This window comes from Pristiophorus japonicus, chromosome 4 (genome assembly GCF_044704955.1).
Source record: "Pristiophorus japonicus isolate sPriJap1 chromosome 4, sPriJap1.hap1, whole genome shotgun sequence".
NCBI lineage: Eukaryota > Metazoa > Chordata > Chondrichthyes > Pristiophoridae > Pristiophorus > Pristiophorus japonicus.
Window position 1 is genome coordinate 243272186 of NC_091980.1, and position 21766 is coordinate 243293951.

At 45.8% G+C, this 21766-nt stretch overlaps 1 protein-coding gene across 6 annotated transcripts in view; it reads left to right on the forward strand.

The window, feature by feature from the left end:
* pygl (phosphorylase, glycogen, liver) overlaps positions 1-21766 on the forward strand; it is a 260396-nt gene that overhangs the window by 235783 nt on the left and 2847 nt on the right. For 3 of the 6 annotated variants that reach the window (XM_070879224.1, XM_070879225.1, XM_070879229.1), the window contains 2 exons: positions 4402-4536; positions 15476-15542. In XM_070879224.1, the coding sequence (XP_070735325.1) occupies positions 4402-4536; positions 15476-15542 (202 nt within the window). Of the gene's footprint in view, positions 1-4401; positions 4537-15475; positions 15543-21766 lie in introns of those variants that run through there. The other 3 variants (XR_011593114.1, XM_070879226.1, XM_070879227.1) reach the window with 3 other exon arrangements.

Sequence of the window (21766 nt, forward strand, 5' to 3'; positions counted from 1 at the left end):
TGCCAAAACTGAGCCCATTATGGGTGGAGGCATGACCCACTGTGCAGCAGAGATGTACTCCCACTTGCCATGACTAAATAGATACAGGGAGAAAAATGTTGCACTCAACAAGACTTTTCTGAATCCTGCCACACAGCTCCGAGATTTTTTTCAAGTCCCAAACAACTCCGAGATCTTTTGCAAGAGCCATACAGCTTCAAGATTTTTTTCCTCACCAAAAAATCTATCAGCACACCAGCTGGCATTCTCCCACTGTGTACCCTAAAAGCTGGTGGGGGCACTGTCAGCTAAAGGGCCGGCTTTTTAAAGGTAAAAATGGGTCCGGCGGCGGAGCGGCAGCTGTGCATACTTTTATCGCGTCAACACTGCCACAAGCCCCACGGCGCCACGAAAGTCCGTCGATCACGGCGGTGGCGTACAATGCAGCAAAACCTCCTGGGCCTAATTTAGGGTCGAGGCGACCAGTTGACCACAAAGTGGCGGCCACAGGATTCCGCCGCATGGACGCCGCAAGCGGGCAGTAATGGGTCTTACTGAGACCCTGAATTTCTGCCCCATCATCTACAGGCAGACCGATGCCTGGACCGCTCTGGAGGCAGCCTTCAATACTCCCTTCAACAAGTATCCAAATTCATTGTGGTGTGCTGCATGTTGCACAACTTGGCCATCATAAGAGGATTGCAAGCCCACCTCAGGAGGAGAAGGACGACGAAGAGGAGCCTGGCAAGGCCCCCATTGGATAGCCACACCATCCACGAGTGAGGCAGCATGGAGATGTTGCCGGATCAAGAGTTGCACGTCACCAGCTCATACTGGACCGGTTCTCCTAAATGGAGGAAACTGAGGGATGGAGCTAATACTGAACACATTATGTGCCCCCTGTAATATATGTAAGCCTGGGTTTACCTGCCACCAGGGGGAGCAACTGTCGGAGGTCATTGGGCCCCAGACACACACTTGTAGCCTTTGTATATAAAGAAAGCCTCCATGTTTACTAATATTATGGGATCTTGTCAGTGAGACACTGATTCTGTTGCTTGGCTATAACGCCACCATTTTCCACTCTGAAACCCGTGCAGATTGAAAAATAAGCCTTGTACAAATTGGATCTGACGTCGGCCTATATGACACAGGAGCTGGTCAACTCGTCGAAGAATCGTGCATCAATACGCATAAAGGGCTGTTCATTTACAACAGGTGTCCTTTTGGAATTCGCTCGGCTGCAGCCATATTTCAGAGAAACATGGAGAGTTTACTGAAATCTATCCCTGGAACCGTGGTGTTCCAAGACGACATTCTGGTCACAGGTCGTGACAGTGCCGAGCACCTGCACAACCTGGAAGAGGTTCTACGTCGTCTGGACAAAGTGGGGCTCAGGCTGAAATGTTCAAAGTGCATCTTTATGGTACTGGAAGTCAAATTCCTGGGAAGGAAGATTACTGCAGACGGCATCGGGCCTACGGACTCGAAAACAGAGGCCATCAAAAATGCACCCAGACCCCAGAATGTGACAGAGCTGTGTTCATTCCTTGGTCTTCTCAACTACTTTGGTAATTACCTAAATTGAGCACATTATTAGAGCCACAGCACATGCTGCTCAGAAAAGGCGACAACTGGGTTTGGGGTGTATCTCAAGACAGGGCCTTCGCGAAGGCTATAAATCTGCTTTGTTCCAACAAATTGCTGGTACATTATGATGCATACAAGCGTTTAGTATTGGCCTGTGACGCTTCATCACATGGGGTTGGTTGCGTGCTCCAGCAATCCAATGAATCGGGCAAACTACAACCCGTTGCGTACACGTCGAGAAGCATGTCTAAAGTGGAAAGAGCCTACGACATAGTAGAGAAAGAAGCTTTAGCCTGCGTATATAGGGTTAAAAAGATGCACCAGTATCTGTTTGGGCTTTGTTTCGAGCTTGAAAACGATCACAAGCCGCTCATATCTTTGTTTTCAGAGCATAGAGGCGCCAATACCAACGCATCGTCCTGCATCCAGAGGTGGGCGCTGACATTATCTGCCTATGATTATGTCATTCACCATAGACCTGGCACCGAGAATTGTGCCGATGCATTGAGCCGTTTACCGTTGCCCACGCCGGAGATGGAAATGCCATAGCCTGCAGACCTACTGTTGGTCATGGATGCCTTTGAGAGTGAAGGGTCGCCTGTCACTGCTCAACAAGTTAGGACCTGGACCAGCCAGGATCTAATCTTATCGGTTGTAAAACATTGTGTCCTTAGTGGTGATTGGTCGGCCATTCCCAGGGAAGTGTGTGATGAGACCAAATCTTACAACCGTCGCAAAGACGAACTATTCAAGGGGTATGGTGAGAAAGCAGGAATGGGGTACTGAAGTTGCATGTTCAGCCATGAACTCATTGAATGGCGGTGCAGGCTAGAAGGGCCGAATGGCCTACTCCTGCACCTATTTTCTATGTTTCTATGTTTCTATTCATTCAATCTAATCGTGTTGTTATGCCCAAGAAAGGCAGGGAGAGATTTGTATGGGATTTACACAGTACCCATCCCGGTATTGTGATGATGAAGACCATTGCCAGGTCTCACGTTTGGTGGCCTGGCATTGACTCTGATTTGGAGTCATGTGTGCATCAGTGCAATACTTGCATGCAGTTAAGCAATGCTCCAGTAGAATCTCCGCTAAGTCTGTGGTCGTGGCCATCCAATCCATAGTCGAGGATCCACATCGACTGTGCGGGTTCTTTCCTAGGCAAAATGTTTTTGGTGGTGGTGGATGCATATTTCAAATGGATAGAATGTGTAATCATGTCATCCAGCACACCCACAGCCACCGTTGAGAGTCTTCGTGCCATGTTCGCCACTCATGGTCTGCCGACATCGTTGTGAGCGACAACGGATCATGCTTCATGAGTTTGGAGTTTCAAGAGTTTGTGAGACTCAATGGTATCAAGCACGTAAGGTCAGCACCATTCAAACCCGCATCCAATGGTCCAGCGGAGCGGGCCGTCCAAACCATCAAGCAGAGCCCGAAACGTGTAACTCACGGTTCTTTGCAGACTCGCTTGTCACGGATACTGCTTAGTTACAGGAGAGAGCTAATAAAATAGTCAGGTCGCACCTGATTAAGTTCACGGTACTAAGCCTTTTAAGTTATTTCATTCGCAACACCCCCATAAAGGTACATCTCTGGTGAACACAAGACACCAATGGCAAAGGATGAATCATCATTTTAATGCAACAACGTAACGAAAACGCCCCCTACCAATATAAAACCATACAATATACAACAATGAAGTTTCTTAAATCAACAAAACTTTTTTAACACTGCAATTTTCGGCTAGTCGCAAAAACTTCTTTGTGTAACGCCTGATTTTGCGCCCCGATCATAGAACCTCATTTTTTGCCGAATTTTGCAGACGAGCGCAAACATTTTCCAGGCGGTATCAGGACTGCCCCGCCGCCATTACGGCCCTAAACTTAAAAAGCCGAAAATCCAGCCCACTGTGTGTTTACAATAGTTGCAGGCTTTACTATACCTCATTGGAAGATAAAAAATAACAAACAGCCAAGTCTGCTGTGCTAAACTGCATTGTTTATTAAGCTGGACATATAGCCTCATTTTCCCACTTCCCTCCCATTTCTACTGCTAACCTGCCTAATTTTGGCCAAGATAACTGAGGATAATTCAGCCCCTATATATTGTGAGAGAAAGAAAGAAGCTTTACATTTCAAAAGTGAGATACATGCATTGGAAAGAGTACAAGAATAATCCCGTACAATGAGTATGAACTCAGAGGAAAGAGCTCCTTGCACATATTAGAAGTAGACCTTTCTGTATTTCCTACTACAACTCTTTGTACTTCCTGAAGTACAATTTCGCTGCTTCCATTTCTCCTTTATCTAGAGGAGCTTTTGAGGCGTTATGCAGGGTGAAGTTTGAAGGAAACAGGATGAGAAGGACAGTCAATTATAAACTGCTTATCCCTTTGCTTCAAACTTCCTTTCAGTTAACAATTTTTGGGTCCCCTCTAATAGTAATACCCAACCAATTAATGAAATACTAGCTATCATGGTATAGGGCCGATTATAAATATATAGCAGGGCAGCAATGGGGAAAAACTGATATTGAAAAGTGTCCAAGATCTTGTGCTAAGATTGAGAACAAAAATCAACTGGTAAATGGAAGAAATGTAATTTTTCTCCTAAAATTGTTTATGGTCTGTTAAATATCTATTGCTATTTGTCAAATTGTTCTTTCAGCAACCTCAAGTGTATTTGATGGTCTGTTCTGCCACAGGGCAGATCTCTGCTCTTCAGTTAATAGACCAAATTGTTTTGTCTAATCCTTTCTCCGAGCTCTATTTGTTTATCTTTTTCATGTAAATATTTATGTTGCTAATTTATGTTGATATTTTTTCAGATATAATGCTGCGCAATATTATGAAAAAATTCCAGAGTTGAAACAAGTGATCGAGCAGATCGCGGGTGGATATTTTTCTCCAAAACAGCCTGAACTTTTCAGAGATATTCTGAAGATGCTTTTTCACAATGATAGGTAATCACTCAAGCCCTTTTATAGGTCATTAACTACCTTATCTCCCTGTCTGTTTTCTGCCACATTATGAAGACCTGACCCTATCTGTCCCGGTAATTTAGCAGTAGCAACCTTCTCTTTACCCATTCCCATTTCTAGCAGCTTTTCTTCTTCTCCTTTCTGAACATAATTCAGAGCAGATTGCATTCAGCTTCATGATTATCTTGCTGCAGGTCTCGCAACTTCCTCAGGCAGCCTTTTTCAACCTGTCTTTCTCCCTAATTCTTCCTGTACCTGTGGTGTTTGTTCAAGTCCTGACTCCCATGCCTACTGTCAGCTCGATCTCTGCTCTTCAGTCAATGGACCAAATTGTTTTGTCTCACCCTTTCTCCAAGCTCTATTTGTTTATCTTTTTCATGTAAATATTTATGCAATTTGATCAGGGTATTGGAGTCTTCCAATGAGTCTAGTTCCAATTGGACCGACCTTGGAGATAGAAATTGGCATGTACAAAGTTATCTGCTGTGAAGAGTCAGCACTGTTGTACAGTTTTGCATGGCTAACTATGCCGTATCGACTGTAGAAAAAGCAGTGTATGTATAGAACAATCTTTTTCTGTACAGGTATTTCACATTGTGCAGATGTGGAGAATCCTGACCAGACCTGCCATGGGCCTTTCTAGGAATTGAGACACTATGAGGTCGAAATTCGGTACCGCCATTTTTGAGGCTTTGAGAGAAATTTTTCAATCACTTCAGGTGCAGTCTCCAAATGCGAAATTCAGTGTTGATGCCTAAAGAATTGATAGCAGCGTAAAATCATGGCATTGCACACTTACCTTGCGCCACCTAGATTGAAGTGAGGCGTTGATTGGGCACCTCAATGCCTCGTGGCTATATTCGCTTCCTACGTACTTAGATGGTGAGCATGGCAGACCTTGTATCAGCAGCTCGTCAGCGTGCCCACCAGTTCACGCATGGTGCACTGAATGCACTCCTTGATGCCCTGGAGGTGCTGAGGACAGAGGCTGGGAGGAGACCGCAACCCCAAACATACCAAAGGCTATGGAGAGAAAAGCAGAGCAAGTGTCTGCGAATGACACAGTGCCAAGGACAGCAATGCAATGTAGAAAAAAGTGGAACAACCTGATGCGGCTAGTAAGGGTGAGTATCTTTAATTTCAAACTTCTGACCTCAATGCGCACTCTCTGCTCAATGTGGTGTTTCCGAATCCATGCTCTAAGTGGGTGAGGTCACAATCACGGTTACGATTTGCAGCCTCGCCCACTGCTAGGGCCTGCATGTGCTGTTAACCTTGCTACTCGATTCTGCAGACCCACCCCTCATGTTGTTGACTCCTCAGTCTTCATATGCGTCTTGAAGATGGTAGTCTCCCTGTTACTGTTAGGTCCTGGCACCCTACTTCAAGCATTGCTGCAGCAAGTCCACGTCGCGAATGGTAGTTACATTGAGCAATGAAGACTGTCATAGAGTAAAATGTACCAAACATCGAGCTGTGAAGACTCACATAGAGTAAAATGTGGAAAAGTATGTAAGGCACTTGGGATACACTGATAGAAGACCTCTAACTCCGACTTTCTCTTTAATGTTACAGGTGAAGCTCGCACACAATTGACGGGAGCAAATGCGGACTGGTGGAGTGGAGCCAGACCTCCAAGTGCTTAGTCCGTTGGAGGAACAGATAGTTAACGTGAAGGGCGTCCAAGTTGATGCGATGGCCAACCCCTCTCAAGACAGTGACAGTATGTTGTTTCTTTGCAGCAACTTGCAGGACACTTTGCCCTCACACCATCAACGTGCAACTATTTCCATGAGACTGGCATTCACAAATGTCTGTCCCACTCCTGGTCCCCTCCCCTGCAGGTAACTGCTGCTCTGTGTTTGTGCTTTCAGATGACCAGCCATATCCACCGGGCCCTTCTCGGGTGCCTTCCACGGAGGCAGATGGTGACGATGACCAAGAGGATGAGGAGGAGCAGGAGGACACACCTCCTTCGACCTCAGACAGGAGAGCGGAGCCAGCAGCGCTGCTGGTTAAGGGGTAGTGAGGAAGCAGAGTTAGTTGATGCTCTGGAACCCAGTGGCCTCCAGCAACGTCATGGGGGAGGAGAAGCCCGGGGGCCAGATCCCCGGAGGGTGAGTGATGCTCAGCAGCACTCTGACGATGAGCCCGACCTAGAGGTTGTCGTAAGACAATCCCTGCAGTTGCACAGCAATCTGCTGGGTGCACTAGCAAGGGTGTGACAGAATCTTGATACACTAGCTGTGAGGATGGAGGAGTCGGCCCTCAACTATTGCTCATGCCTCTCAGCAGCCCACCGAGCCCATCCTTGGTAGATACTAACAGATGCTGGTTGCAAACAGTGACCATGGGGTCCTCAACTTAATGGCATGGGTTATGGCTGACGTTGCAGTTGCGATTGAGGACTAGGCAATACTATTGTAGGCCTCCATACTCAAATGTCATCAGTGCATGGTGTCCTGAGTCAGCTCTCTGGTGTACTGCAGTTGCAAACACTCTTGATTCAGAGGCAAATAGATTCAGTGGACGCACTGACCGCTGCTATCCGGTCTGGGTCCCCATCAGTTGAACGGGGACGTAACCTTGCCGAACCAGGGCAGGAATCTGACCTCACGCAGATTGCTGCAGATGATGATGCTCTGCCCCGGGGGAGTATCAGCCTGTTAGGCCAATTGGACCGTGATGTCGTTTCTCAGGACAACATCATTCCGCCTTCGCAGCTGCCGCTCTCTGCACCCCATCCACAACAGAGTGCTTCCACCCATGCTGAGGTTATGCAGGCCACAGCCGGGTCTTCCAGGGCCCGAGTAGGTCGGGGATATTCTGCTAGGCCAATATGTGTGGCTGCGGATCCAAGTTAGCAACCGACTACCAGCCTTGCTGAAGGCCCTGAGACCCTATTGAGGAGGAGCAGTGGGCGTGAGAGGGTGGAGAAGGGAAGCGGTGGTAAAGCCCTCTTTAAGACAAAGTAAAGATCTGTGCGAAGGTGGCCACATATGCTGACCTTGTGAAGATACAAGCTTTTAAAACTAATTGCACTTGTATGACACACCAAACACTTGCTTGATAGTCAATAGAGATGGCTACTTTGTTGCAATGTGAGCTCATATAAATTGTTGCACTTGGATGAATGATGCAACAATTGTTTGGCACTTGCCAGAGATGGCTACCTTGTTGCAAAATGAACTGATGTCAATAAGTGCAGTTGGATGTCTATGAGAATGTTTGAAGGGGTTTTGTGGATATGTTGATGTGTTGAGGATGAAGTTGTTGTCTTGTGCTTGTTTTCAGCATACATGATTTATGTTTGCAATAAACCAACGGCCCGAAATTGGTGAAGGACCCCGCCCATCCAAGTACTGCCCAAAGGACCGCCGATGGCCGCTGAGGTACTTCACGGTACTTTGGGCGGGATATTCATTGTGAAGGTCCTTCAAAGGGCGGCAGGCGGCAAATGAGGGACTTATGCCGCCAATGTGGGCGGCAGCCGGCGGGAGTTCTCATTCTCGGCGGCAAAGGCGCTTAACACCCAAGTGCCACCGAGGATGGAGACGGGCCCATGGAGGGTCGAAGATCTGCAAAGAAAAATCATCAGGAAATAAAACACATCGGAAGACCTTCAGGGGACCCCATACAGGTAAGTCGCTGTGGAAAATAAGAACACAAGAAATAGGAGCAGGAGTAGGCCATACGGCCCCTCGAGCCTGCTCCACCATTTAATACGATCATGGTTGATCCGATCATGGACTCAGGTACACTTCCCTGCCCGCCCTCCATAATGCCTTATTCCCTTATCGTTTAAGAAACTGTCTATTTCTGTCTTAAATTTATTCAATGTCCCAGCTTCCACAGCTCTCTGAGGCAGCGAATTCCACAGATTTACAACCCTCTGAGAGAAGAAATTTGTCCTCATCTCTGTTTTAAATGGGCGGCCCCTTATTCTAAGATCATGCCCTCTAGTTTGAGTCTCCCCCATCAGTGGAAACATCCTCTCTGCATCCACCTTGTTAAGCCCCCTCATAATCTTACATGTTTCGATAAGATCACCTCTCACTCTTCTGAATTCCAATGAGTAGAGGCCCAACCTACTCAACATTTCCTCATAAGTCAACCCCCTCATCTCCGGAACCAACCTTGTGAACCTTCTCTGAACTGCCTCCAAAGCAAGTATATCCTTTCGTAAATATGGAAACCAAAACTGCACGCAGTATTCCAGGTGTGGCCTCACCAATACCCTGTACAACTGTAGCAAGACTTCCCTTCTTTTAAACTCAACCCCCTTTGCAATAATGTCCAAGATTCCATTGGCCTTCCTGATCACTTGCTGTATCTGTAAATTAACCTTTTGTGTTTCATGCACAAGTACCTCCAGGTCCCGCTGTATGGCAGCACTTTGCAATCTTTCTCCATTTAAATAATAACTTGCTGTTTGATTTTTTTCTGCCAAAGTGCATGACCTCACACTTTCCAACATTATATTCCATCTGCCAAATTTTTGCCCACTCACTTAGCCTGTCTATGTCCTTTTGCAGATTGTTTGTGTCCTCATCACACGTTGCTTTCCCTCCCATCTTTGTATCGTCAGCAAACTTGGCTACATTACACTGGTCCCTTCCTCCAAGTCGTTAATATAGATTGTAAATAGTTGGAGTCCCAGCACTGATCACTGCGGCACCCCATTGGTTACTGATTGCCAACCCGAGAATGAACCACTTATCCCTACTCTCTGTTTTCTGTTCATAAGAACATAAGAAATAGGAACAAGAATAGTCCATATGGCCCCTCGAGCTTGCTCCGCAATTCAATAAGATCATGGCTGATCTGATCATGGACTCAGCTCCACTTCCCTGCCCACTCCCCATAACCCCTTACCCCTTAAGAAACTGTCTATTTCTGTCTTAAATTTATTCAGTATCCCAGCTTCCACAGCTCTCTGAGGCAGCGAATTCCACAGATTTACAACCCTCTGAGAGAAGAAATTTGTCCTCATCTCTGTTTTAAATGGGCGGCCCCTTATTCTAAGATCATGCCCTCTAGTTCGAGTCTCCCCCATCAGTGGAAACATCCTCTCTGCATCCACCTTGTCAAGCCCCCTCATAATCTTACATGTTTCGATAAGATCACCTCTCACTCTTCTGAATTCCAATGAGTAGAGGCCCAATCTATACAACCTTTCCTCATTAGTCAACCTCCTCATCCCCGGAATCAACCTTCTCTGAACTGCCTCCAAAGCAAGTATATACTTTATTAAATATGGAAACCAAAACTGCACGCAGTATTCCAAGTGTGGCCTCACTAATACCTTGTATAGCTGTAGCAAGACTTCCCTGTTTTTATACTCCATCCCCTTTGCAATAAATGCCAAGAAAACCATTGGCCTTCCTGATCACTCACTTAGCCTGTCAATGTCCTTTTGCAGATTTTTTGTGTCCTCCTCACACATTGCTTTTTCTCCTATCTTTGGCCAATCCTCTATTCATGCTAATATATTACCCCCAACCCTGTGAACTTTTATCTTGTGCAGTAACCTTTTATGTGGTACCTTGTCAAATGCCTTCTGGAAGTCCAAATACATCCACTGGTTCCTCTTTATCCACCCTGTTCGTTACATCCTCAAAGAATTCTAGCAAATTTGTCAAACATGACTTCCCCTTCATAAATCCATGCTGACTTTGCCTGATCGAATTTTGCTTTTCCAAATGTCCTGTTACTGCTTCTTTAATAATGGACGCCAACGTCTTCCCAACCACAGATGTTAGGCTAACTGGTCTATAGTTTCCTGCTTTTTGTCTGCCTCCTTTTTTAAATAGGGGCATTACATTTGCATTTTTCCAATCTGCTGGGACCTTTGGTAAATTTTGGTCAATTGCAACCAATGCATCCACTATCCCTGCCATTACTTCAAAGACCCTAGGATGCAAGCCATCAGGTCCAGGGGATTTATCTGCCTTTAGTCCCATTATCTTACTGAGTACCACCTCCTTTGTGATTGTGTTAAGTTCCTCCCACCCCTATAGCCCCTTGACTATCCACTGTTGGAATATTGTTAGTGTCCTCTACCGTAAAGACTGATACAAAATATTTGTTCAGAGTGTCTGCCATCTCCATGTTTCCCATTACTAATTCCCCGGTCTCGTCCTCTAAGGGACCAATATTTACTTTAGCCACTTTTTTCCTTTTTATATACCTATAGAAACTCTTGCTATCTGTTTTTATATTTCGTGCTAATTTACTTTCATAGTCTATCTTCCCTTTCTTAATAATTTTTTTTAGTCATTCTTTGTTGGCTTTTAAACGCTTCCAAATCTTCTGTCCTCCCACTAGTTTTGGCCACATTGTATGCCCTTGTTTTTAATTGGATACCGTCCTTTATTTCTTCAGTTAGCCATGGGTGGCTATCTTTTCTCTTACGCCCTTTCCTCCTCACTGGAATATATTTTTCTTGAGAGTTGTGAAATATCTCCTTAAATGTACACCACTGTTCATCAACAGTCCTACACTTGAATCTATTTTCCCAGTCCACTTTAGCCAACTCAGCCCTCATATCTTCATAGTCTCTTTTATTTAAGCTTAGTACGCTGGTTAGAGATCCAACTTTCTCACCCTCCATCTGAATTTGAAATTCAATCATGCTATGATTGATTACTAACCTTTTTTTCAGGATCTTCATACTTACCGTCGGGGACAGACCAGCCTCCAGCCAGCGGGTCCTACCCCGTTCTGACGTCGACTCCTGCCCGCACCAATCTGGCATCTCGGCGCATGGGATGTCAGTTGCGCCACTTGGCCGTCCGCTGACGTCAGCGGGCAGTTCCCAGCAGTTCTCCCCTCCCGCCCGCTCCAGCCCACAGCGAAAGTGGCACTGGGCGGATCTTCCAGAGGAATGTCGGCGGCACTGGGCGGTCAGTTCATCAATTTCGGGCCCCAAGTTTAAATTGTTCACATGATGAGGCACTGATTATTTAAGATAGAGGGCTGCAGGGTGTGTAGCGATGTGTTGAGTTGATGCCCACGTGTATAGGCTGGCAATTCGGCATGTCGAGTTATTCATTGGAATCGATGAGCGATGAGTCTCTGACAAGCAGCTCTTCCAGCTGCAGCAGTGTCATGCTGCCTCCTCCTTCAGTGAGGTTTCTCGTCTTCCTCCTCATCGTCGTCCTCCTAAGGTGGATCATCCATCCCTGGTGGAAAGGCTGGCCCCTCATAATGGCCAGATTGTGCAGCATGCAGCAGATAATGGTGATCATGGAGACTCTATCAGGTGAGTACTGCACTGCCCCTCCAGAGCGGTCAAGGCAGCGGAACCGCTGCTTCAGAACCCTGATAGTTTGCTCGATAATGGCTGTGGTATGCCTGGTGTTATAGCGCTGCTCGGCAGGGGTGGTGAGATTATGGAGGGGTGTCATAAGCCAGAGGGCCACACCATATCCTTGTCGCCCAGGAGCCAGCCACAGCCTTCATGCGGCGGCTTGAAGAGTCATGGCACAGTGATCTCATGCATGATGATGGCATCGTAGCAGCTGTCAGGATATCGGGCATTGACAGCGTGGATCACCTGCCCGTGAACGCAGACCAGCTGTACGTTGAGGGAGTGGAATCCCTTGCGATTCCAAAAGATCTCTCCATTGTGGGGCGGGGCCCATAATGCCACATGCGTACAATCAATGGCTCCTTGAGCCCTGGGGAAGCCCACTATCCTGGCAAAGCGATGGGTGCGCTCATCCTGATCTTCCCTTGACATGCTGAACTTGATGTAGACCATTAGTTTGCCGTAGAGAGCGTCAGTCACCTGGTGAATGCACCAATTTACTGCAAACTGCGAGATGTTGCATATATCGCCTACAGGAGATTGGAAGGTGCCGGAAGCATAGAAGGTGACTGCTACTGTCACCTTCACTGCCACTGACAGCGAGATCCTCATGGCGATGTCAGCTGCCAGGTATGTCCGCAGAAGGTTGCAAAGCTCTGTGACCACTTCCTTGTAGAACCTCAGCCTTCATAAGCACTGCTCCTCGGACATCTCAAGATAAGAGTAATGTGCATGGTAAACCCTGTATGTGCACAACCTCCTGGGGCCTCTCCTCCTGGGGAGGATCCATATTTGCCCTAAGCTGACTGTGCAGCCGGTGCCTTTCAAGTCGGTGCCGCAGGACAACGTGGTGTGCGATCGTTGCCCCCATCACTTGGCACAGGTCACAGTGAAATGGAAATTTCAAATTTATCTGATATGGAAGCCAATGTGTCCCAGATACTAGTAGTCAATCTGATGGGTCAACAACAGTACGACGCCAACACCCTACCGTCTGTGCAAGCAACAAACGCAGCACTGACCCAGCTCTCTGAGCCCTGGCTGCAACTCCCTTTAAATAACACTCTGAATTAGTTTCTCCGCCTTGTGCAGTCCAACTTTTCCAGGCATTATGGATGCCAGCCGTTAGTGAAGCGGCAAAACTAAATGTGGCGAGAAGGGCACCAAGGAGATGTTGCATGCGTTCTGACATCATGATTTCCATGGCGTTAGCCAGCGGTACGTTACATTTTAATGCCCTTAAAAAATGACAACCGAATTTTGCATCAGTCGAAAATAGCACTGAGTGCCACTCCCAACCGCCTAACTCCCAATTAACACCTAACACCATCGTTATCAGCAGGTGTGAGCAACTGAATTTCGACCCCTATGTGCTCATACAGGGATGGTGTGATGCCTAGCTGGGTTGATAGAAAAATCTGCTTTCCTGTAAAACACAAAAGCAGTAGCTTGAATTTTTTATGCAATTGAGGTTGTTCTGCTTAGAGCAGAGGTGGTCAAGAGGAGATTTGGTAGCGGTGTTCAAAATCATGAATGATTTTGATAGTAAACAAAGAGAAACTTTCCAGTGGCAGAAGGGTGGTTAACCAGAGGACACAGATTTAAGATGATTGGCAAAAGAGCCAGAGGTAACATGAGGAAACATTTTTTTTTACATAGTGATTTGTTGTGATCTGGAATGCAATGCCTAAAAGGATGGTGTTAACAGATTCAATATTAACATTCAAAATAATTGGTTTGATACTTGAAGGGAAATAATTTACAGAGCTATGGGAATAGAGCTGGGAATGGGATTTTTTTTAATTTATGCATTCATGGAATGCGGGCGTCACAGGCAAGGCCAGCATTTACTTGGATAGCTCAACCAAAGCGTTGGAAAAGGCACAATGGGCTGAATGGCCTCCTTTGTGCTGTATCATTCTATGACATCCAAGGTTGTGTTACAGCCTGCAACTCACTGCAGCATTACTAATGCAGTAATTTATAGTGTACTCATTACCTTAAAGGTCTTCTGAAAACTAATTATAATCATATGAGTTAAAGGTGTAATACCTATTTTAATTGAAACTTAAATTATACTGTTACTTCATATTCTACTTGCTTCAGTATGCCCCTATTTGGACAGGTGAGCTCTGAAATTCCTGATAACTGCTGTGTCATTGGAATTGAGGCAGGGCGAGACTTCCACCTGCTGACTGGCCCTGATGCTGACTTTGTCTGAAATCCCAGGGTCAGTAAATTTGACATATTTTGGAGTTCACCGATGCTGTTTTTGCAGAACTGAGGCACCCGGGTCAGTGGGAGGGAAGTCCACAATCTAAATTTGCTGCTTTGCTAGTGATCAATTGCTGCAGAGAAGCCAACATTTGAAAAGCTGCTGAGCCTCACCTCCACCAGGACTTAGATCTGGCATGCATTGTATGCCTGGATTAGGGCTAACAGGCATGTTTTAGGATACTTAATGTAATTCTGCCAGCCTATATCATCCAGTGTTGTCCTCGGAGAAGGAAGTTGGCGACCTTTGCGCTATATCTCAGCATGTGACACATTGCTGCATTAGACAGGTCATTGAAGCCCTTTACGCACACAGGATGGACTTTATCAGCTTCCCTATGATCAGGGAGGCACAGACTGAGCGGGCTCTAGGATTCTACCGAATTGCTAACTTCCCCAAGGTGCAGGGAGCAATAGACTGTATGCACATCGCCATGCGGGCACCTTTTCAGGATGCAGAGGTTTTTTGGAACCAAAAGGGATTCCACTCCCTGAATGTGCAACTCGGTGTCGACCACCAGCAAATTATTATGGCAGTGAATGCAAAATTTCCGGGCAGCATCCATGATGCTCACATCCTGCGTGAGAGCGTTGTATCTGACTTGTTTAACAATCAGCCACAAGGTCAGTGCTGGATGCTTGGTGACAAAGGATATGGCCTCGGCACCTGACTGATGACCTCCCTGCATAACACCCAGACAGAAGCCGAGAAGAGATACAACGAGAGCCACAGAGCCACACGCAATATCATCGAGAATACCATTGGAGTGCTTAAGCAGTGCTTTAGATGCCTGGACCACTCAGGAGGCGAGCTACAATATCACCCTGAGCAGGTAGCTCAATTTGTGGTGGTGTGCTCCATGCCGCATAACTTGGCTATCAGGAAGGGACAAGAATTGCCAGAAGGGACTGACAGTCCACCTCAGGAGAGAGAGGAGGACGAGGAGGTGGACGCTGACCTCGGGCCAGACAATCAGGCTATTGCTGAAACCATGACCCCGCCCCCCCTCTAGACCGCATGAAAGGGCCCGTGGTGGCTACATAGCTGCAAGACTCTTACGTCAGCAGCTCATAAATGAGCGTTTTGCTTGAAATAACATTGCTGGTATTTACAAAGCTGCAACACTGCAGGTAGCAACCTTCCCTTATTTCCTGCAGAATATCGGAAGGGAGGAGGAAAGGATTGGAGACCAAGCAGAGCTCCTCCACACCCAGATGTTCCAATAATTGTATTAGAAAAACTAAGCAATTTCAAGCTTGCAAAGTTCAACTCTAATTTGTAAAAGCTTTTTTTCCTACATTTTAATAGTGCTTCTAATTACTCTTTCTGTCCAGGTTCAAAGTGTTTGCTGATTTTGAATCTTACATCAAAACTCAAGAGAAGGTCAACCAGTTATACCAGGTCAGAATATTGTACTCCTAACACTATTGATAATTTATGGCTTTAATTTAAAATGGATATGCAGCTAAGTATTCTGTTCCAATCCTTAATATCAATCTTTATATACAAAATCTTCCTCGGCATTGCTCACGGTAATTTGGACGACACTCAGCCCCTTTAATTGTCTCAGTGGAAAACTGAAATTATGTATTTCAGTTTGTCTGATTTTGAAAATTAGTTGAATAATACCGGCAGGGTTGGCAGCTCTCAGTTATCCAGGAATCTCGCAGGCAGAAGCTTCATTAAAATATGCAAATCGGAGTCCTATGATGTACGTAGGACACCGATTGATATTTCGAGGTATATATGGATGAAGCATGCACCTTGCACACTCCTCTCATTTGTACCAGGCAGTGAGTGGACTAACCAGCAGTCCACTGTCAGCCTATCCAAAACACGCTGAGATCCCATCCGACCAGACTTCGAATCACCATATTCCTAATGTCAGCCGGCTCAGTGTAGGATTTAGGCGATTTCCGATGCTCCCAGAACCAGTAAGTTGCAGTGGGGTTCCCGTTTGGTACCCGCAGCTCACTAACGGAATGTAACTGAGGCCCAGGCTTCTAAATAACGTAGGCCTTCCGCTGCCAAGCACGGGAAAGTAGTGTTCTGCCCACCCACTTCCCATTCTCTGGCAGCAGGTAAAATTGGTCCATGTCTTTTTTCATTTTAATTTTGAGTTATTTTTTCGATTAACAAATTAATTTAATTTTTAAAGTTTCTCTGACAAACTGAAAGGCTCTGATGACCATCACGAGGTTTGTTAATAGTTATAAAATAAGAACAATCTAATTAGTGACAACTATGAGACAGAGGGACAGTTGGACAGCCACCCCTCCACTGTCATTCAGCCAGTTGCTGCATATTATCCAAGTATGATGCTGCTCAAATGTCCTTTTTTCAGGCAAGTACCCATAAGATCTGAGTCTCATGATCCCCTAACGAAAAGAAACTGTCTCTGCACTCTCCACTGGGGAGCTGGCACATCTTCATGCTGCCTATTCCCCAAACTTTCTTGTTCTCTATGAATCATCCAGTGTCACATACTTACTTAGATTAACTACTTCCCCCTGGATTAAAGCATGTGAACATAAGAACGTAAGAAATAGGAGCAGGAGTAGGCCATCTGGCCCCTCAAGCCTACTCCTCCATTTAATAAGATCATGGCTGATCTGATCCTAGGCTCAGCTCCACTTCCCTGCCCGCTCCCCATAACCCTTCACTCCCCTATCGCTCAAAAATCTGTCTATCTCCAATTTAAATATATTCAATGACACATCCTCCACAGCACTCTGGGGCAGAGAATTCCACAGATTTACAACCCTCTAAGAGAAGAAATTCCTCCTCATCTGAGTTCTCAATGGGCGACCCCTTATTCTGAAACTATGCCTCCTAGTTCTAGTTTCCCCCACAAAGGGAAACATCCTCGCTGCATCTACCTTCAATAACTTATATGTTTCAATAAGATCACCTCTCATTCTTCTAAACTCCAATGAGTATAGGCCCAACCCACTCAACTTTCATAAGTCAACCCCTTCATCTCAGGAATCAACTTAGTGAACGTTCTCTGAACTGCCTCCAATGGAAGTATATCCCTCCTTAAATAAGATGACCAAAACTGCACGCAGTACTCCAGATGTGGCCTCGCCAATACCCTGTACAGTTGTAGCAGGACTTCCCTGATTTTATATTCCATCACTTTTGCAATAAAGGCCAACATCCATTTGCCTTTCTGATTACTTGCTGTACCTGCGTACTAACTTTTTGTGTTAATGCACAAGGACCCCCAGGTCCCTCTGTACTACAGCATTTTTTAAATTTCTCTCCATTTAAATAATAATTTGCTTTTTTATTTTTCCTGCCAAAATGGATAACCTCACACTTTCCCACATTATACTCCATCTGCCAAATGTTTGCTCACTCACTTAGCCTGTCTATATCTCTTTGCAGAGTTTTTGTGTCCTCCTCATAACTTGCTTTCCCACCCATCTTTGTATCTTCAGCAAACTTAGCTACATTTCACTTAGATCCTTCATCCAAGTCATTAATATAGATTGTAAATAGTTCATTCCCCAGCACTGATCCCTGTGGCACCCCACTAGTTACCATTTGCCAACTGGAAAATGACCCATTTATCCCGACTCTCTGTTCTCTATTAGTTAAGCCAATCCATTATCCTTGCTAGTATATTACCCCCAGACACTGTCGTGGAGGAGAGGCCCATCTGCCGACGCTGGAGGTGTTCCGATCGCCGCTCCTTAATCGAGACTCTGCCTTTGACCCGAGTGTTCTCGACTCCATCCAGCAGCATGCTACCCGCCACCACCTCAGCAAAACCCCAAAACTGCATGGGGCAGAAAAAGCCATAAGACAGCTTAAAAACAGCAAGGCTACGGGAGCGGATGGAATCCCTGCTGAGGCACTGAAGTATGGCGGAGAGTTACTGTTGGCGCAAATGCACGACCTCATCTCTCATTTGGAGGGAGGAGAGCATGCCGGGAGATCTCAGAGATGCAGTGATCGTGACCATCTTTAAAAAAGGAGACAAGTCCGACTGTGGCAACTACAGAGGAATCTCCTTGTTATCAGCCACTGAGAAAGTCGTCGCTAGTCCATCTCAACCGTCTTCTCCCTGTGGCCAAGGAGCTCCTCCGGAAGTCACAGTGCGGATTTCGTCCCCTAAAGGGCACAACACACACGATTTTTGCAGCGTGACAGCTGCAGGAAAAATGCAGGGAACAACGCCAGCCCTTATACATGGCCTTCTTCAACCCTACAAAGGCCTTTGACACTGTCAACCGACGAGGTTCAACACTGCCTCCAGTGCACCAGTGCAGCCTTCAGCCACCTGAGGAAAAGAATATTTGAAGACCAGGCCCTCAATACTGCCACCAAGCTCATGGTCTACAGGGCTGTAATAATACCTGCCCTCCTGTATGGCTCAGAGACATGGACCATGTACAGTAGACACCTCAAGTCGCTGGAGAAATACCACCAACAATGTCTCCGCAAGATCCTACAAATCCCCTGGGAGGACAGAAGCACCAGGCCAACATCCCCAGCATTGAAGCACTGCCCACACTTGATTAGCTCCGCTGGGCAGGCCACATTGTTTGCATGCCTGACACAAGAGTCCCAAAGCAAGCACTCTACTCGGAACTCCTTCACGGCAAACGAGCCAAAGGTGGGCAGAGGAAACGTTACAAGGACACCCTCAAAGCCTCCCTGATAAAGCGCAGCAGCCCCACTGACACCTGGGAGTCCCTGACCAAAGACCGCCCTAAGCGGAGGAAGTGCATCCGGGAGGGCGCTGAGCACCTCGAGTCTCATCGCCGCAAGCATGCAGAAATCAAGCGCAGGCAGCGGAAAGATCGTGCAGCAAACCAGTCCCACCCACACCTTCCCTCAACGACTATCTGTCCCACCTGCGACAGAGACTGTGGTTCTCGTCTTGGACTTTTCAGCCACCTATGAACTCATTTTAAGATTGGAAGCAAGTCTTCCTCAATTCCGAGGGACTGCCTATGATGACTATCCCCAACCCTGTGAGCTCTTATCTTGTGCAATAACCTTTTATGTGGCACCTTATTGAATGCCTTCTGGAAATCCAAATGCACCACATCCATTGGTTCCCCCTGATCCACCCTGCTCGTTATATCCTTAAAGAACTTCAGTAAGTTTGTCAAACATGATTTCCCTTTCATAAAACCATGCTGACTTTGCTTGATGTATTATGTTTTTCCAAATTTCCTGCCACGGCTGACTCAATAATGGACTCCAGCATTTTCCCAACAGATGTTAGGCTAACTGGTCTATAGTTTCCTGCTTTTTGTCTGTTTCCTTTTTTAAACAGGGGCGTTACATTTGCGGTTTTCCAATCCGCTGAACCCGCACCAGAATCCAGGGAATTTTGGTAGATTACAACCAATGCATTCACTATCTCTGCAGCGACTTCTTTTAAGACTCTAGGATGGAAGCCATCAGGTCTAGTGGACTTGTCCACCTTTAGTTCCATTATTTTATTGAGTACATTTTTTACTTAGTGATACAGGTTGTGCCTCTCCAGTCCGGGACTCTCTAATCCAGAAATATCCGTGGTTCGGCATTAGTTGGGCCTAAGGGAGAGGAGGGTTTATTAAAAAAAGGTTTGATCGGCTGGAATGGCTGTCAGTTCGCCATTGTGTTCGGCGATCGGTTGTAATAGCTGTCAGTCAGCCATTGTGTTCGATGATCGGCTAGAATGGCTGTCAGTCAGCCACTGTGTTCGGCTGAGGGAGCCGCCCACAGGCTGCCAGCACGCACACACAGGAACCCGGGGGCTTTCGACAGAAAAGGGATTCCTCTATTGCCTTCTAATATGGTCAGTCCAATATTATTGGAATGTAGCTTTCAATATGGTCCATGCACTGGTTTTGCTTTGTCTTTGAAATGTGATAGTCTGGATGTTAATGATACAAAGCTTTAATATTGGGAGCAATGTTTTATATAGAAATTGCTTGGATTTGAATTAGAATCACTTGCTTTCACTTTGAACTCGGCTTTTCATCTTTTCTGGTATAAACAGCCTAAAAAGAAAGGGTTTTCTGCAATTCGTGAGGAGGTTAAAATTCCACCTAGAGATTTCCATTTGGAGTGCTTTCAGATGACTGCAAAAGAAGTGTAAATAAATGATTTATAACAACATACTCTTTTTGCCGATTTTGTATTAACCAGCCTATATCTTCGAACTCATGGTGATACTATCAGATGTCAAATATGGTGGCTGCAATGACCTCCTGTGGTTCGGAAAATTCTCTCCCGGCACCGGTCAAGTCCCGAGGGTGTGGGACCTGAGAAGTCGAACTGTAGTGATTGTTTTAAGTTCCTCCCTCCCTATAGCCCCTTGATTATCCATTATTGGGATGTTTTTAGTGTCTTTTACTGTGAAGACCAATACAAAATATGTGTTCAAAGTCTCTGTGCCATTTCCCTGTTCCCCATTTAGTTTATATTGCTTCTCCTCATTCTTCCTACCAATATGCACCATTTCAAACTTCACTGTGTTAAATTTCATTTGGCATCTGTATGCCCATTTCACCAGTCTGTCTATGTTCTCCTGAAGTCTATTATTATCCTCTTCATTGTTCACGACATTTACGAGTCTTCTTTCACATAACTGCAATATATTTGTATGTGCAATTCTACCAGTTATGCCATACTTTCTTCATTTCCAGATAATACACAATCTAGTCAGCCATAAGATTAGGGAAATAAAGTTGCACAGAAGGTTTGGGAGAGGACAAATTTGCCATTCAGAAACTTTGTTCATTGAAATTACAGAGATTATGAGATGAATCAAGCAAAAAGAAAGACTTGCATTTATATAATGCCTTTCACGGCCACCGGACATCCCAAAGCGCTTTACAGCCAATGAAGTACTTTTTGAAGTGTAATCACTGTTGTAATGTGGGAAAAGCAGCAGCTAATTGGTACACAGCAAGCTCCCACAAACAGCAATGCGATAATAACCAGATAATCTGTTAATCTGTTTTTTTTTTTTAGTGATGTTAATTGAGGGACAAATATTGGCCAGGACACCGGGGATAACTCCCCTGATTTTCTTCTAAATAGTACTATAGGATCTTTTACATCCACCTGAAAGATGGTACCTCTAACAGTACAGCACTTCCTCAGTATGCACTGAAGTGTCAGCCTAGATTTTTGTACTCAAGTCTCTGGAGTGGGATTTGAGCCCACAAGCTTTTGACTCAGAGGTGAGGGTGCTATCCACTGAGCCACGGCTGACACAGGAGACACAAGAGATGTTCTTAAGGGCCATTGGCCCATTGTACACTTCTCATTGTGTGCATATTTATATAATACTGTTAGTTTATATGTGCTTCATATATTTGTAGATAAAGCTTATCGGGTTGAATTTCCGCAATGATTCCACCGATCTCCCATCATAACGCTGGCGGGAAACTGGTAGAACCCTTGCAAAATTTCATCCCCATAATCTGTAAACCTCCGAAGGTGAACATTCCAACAGCAAGTTCTACAAGATGAGACTTCTGCCCGCAGCTTTGGCCTCCCCATGACCCCATCCCAAATCATGGGACAGGGTTATTAACATAGACGGGGCAGGGCTGCCCATCCATGATACTGAATGGAAGATTGAGTGGCACCGTGCTGTTCCAGTGGGAAGG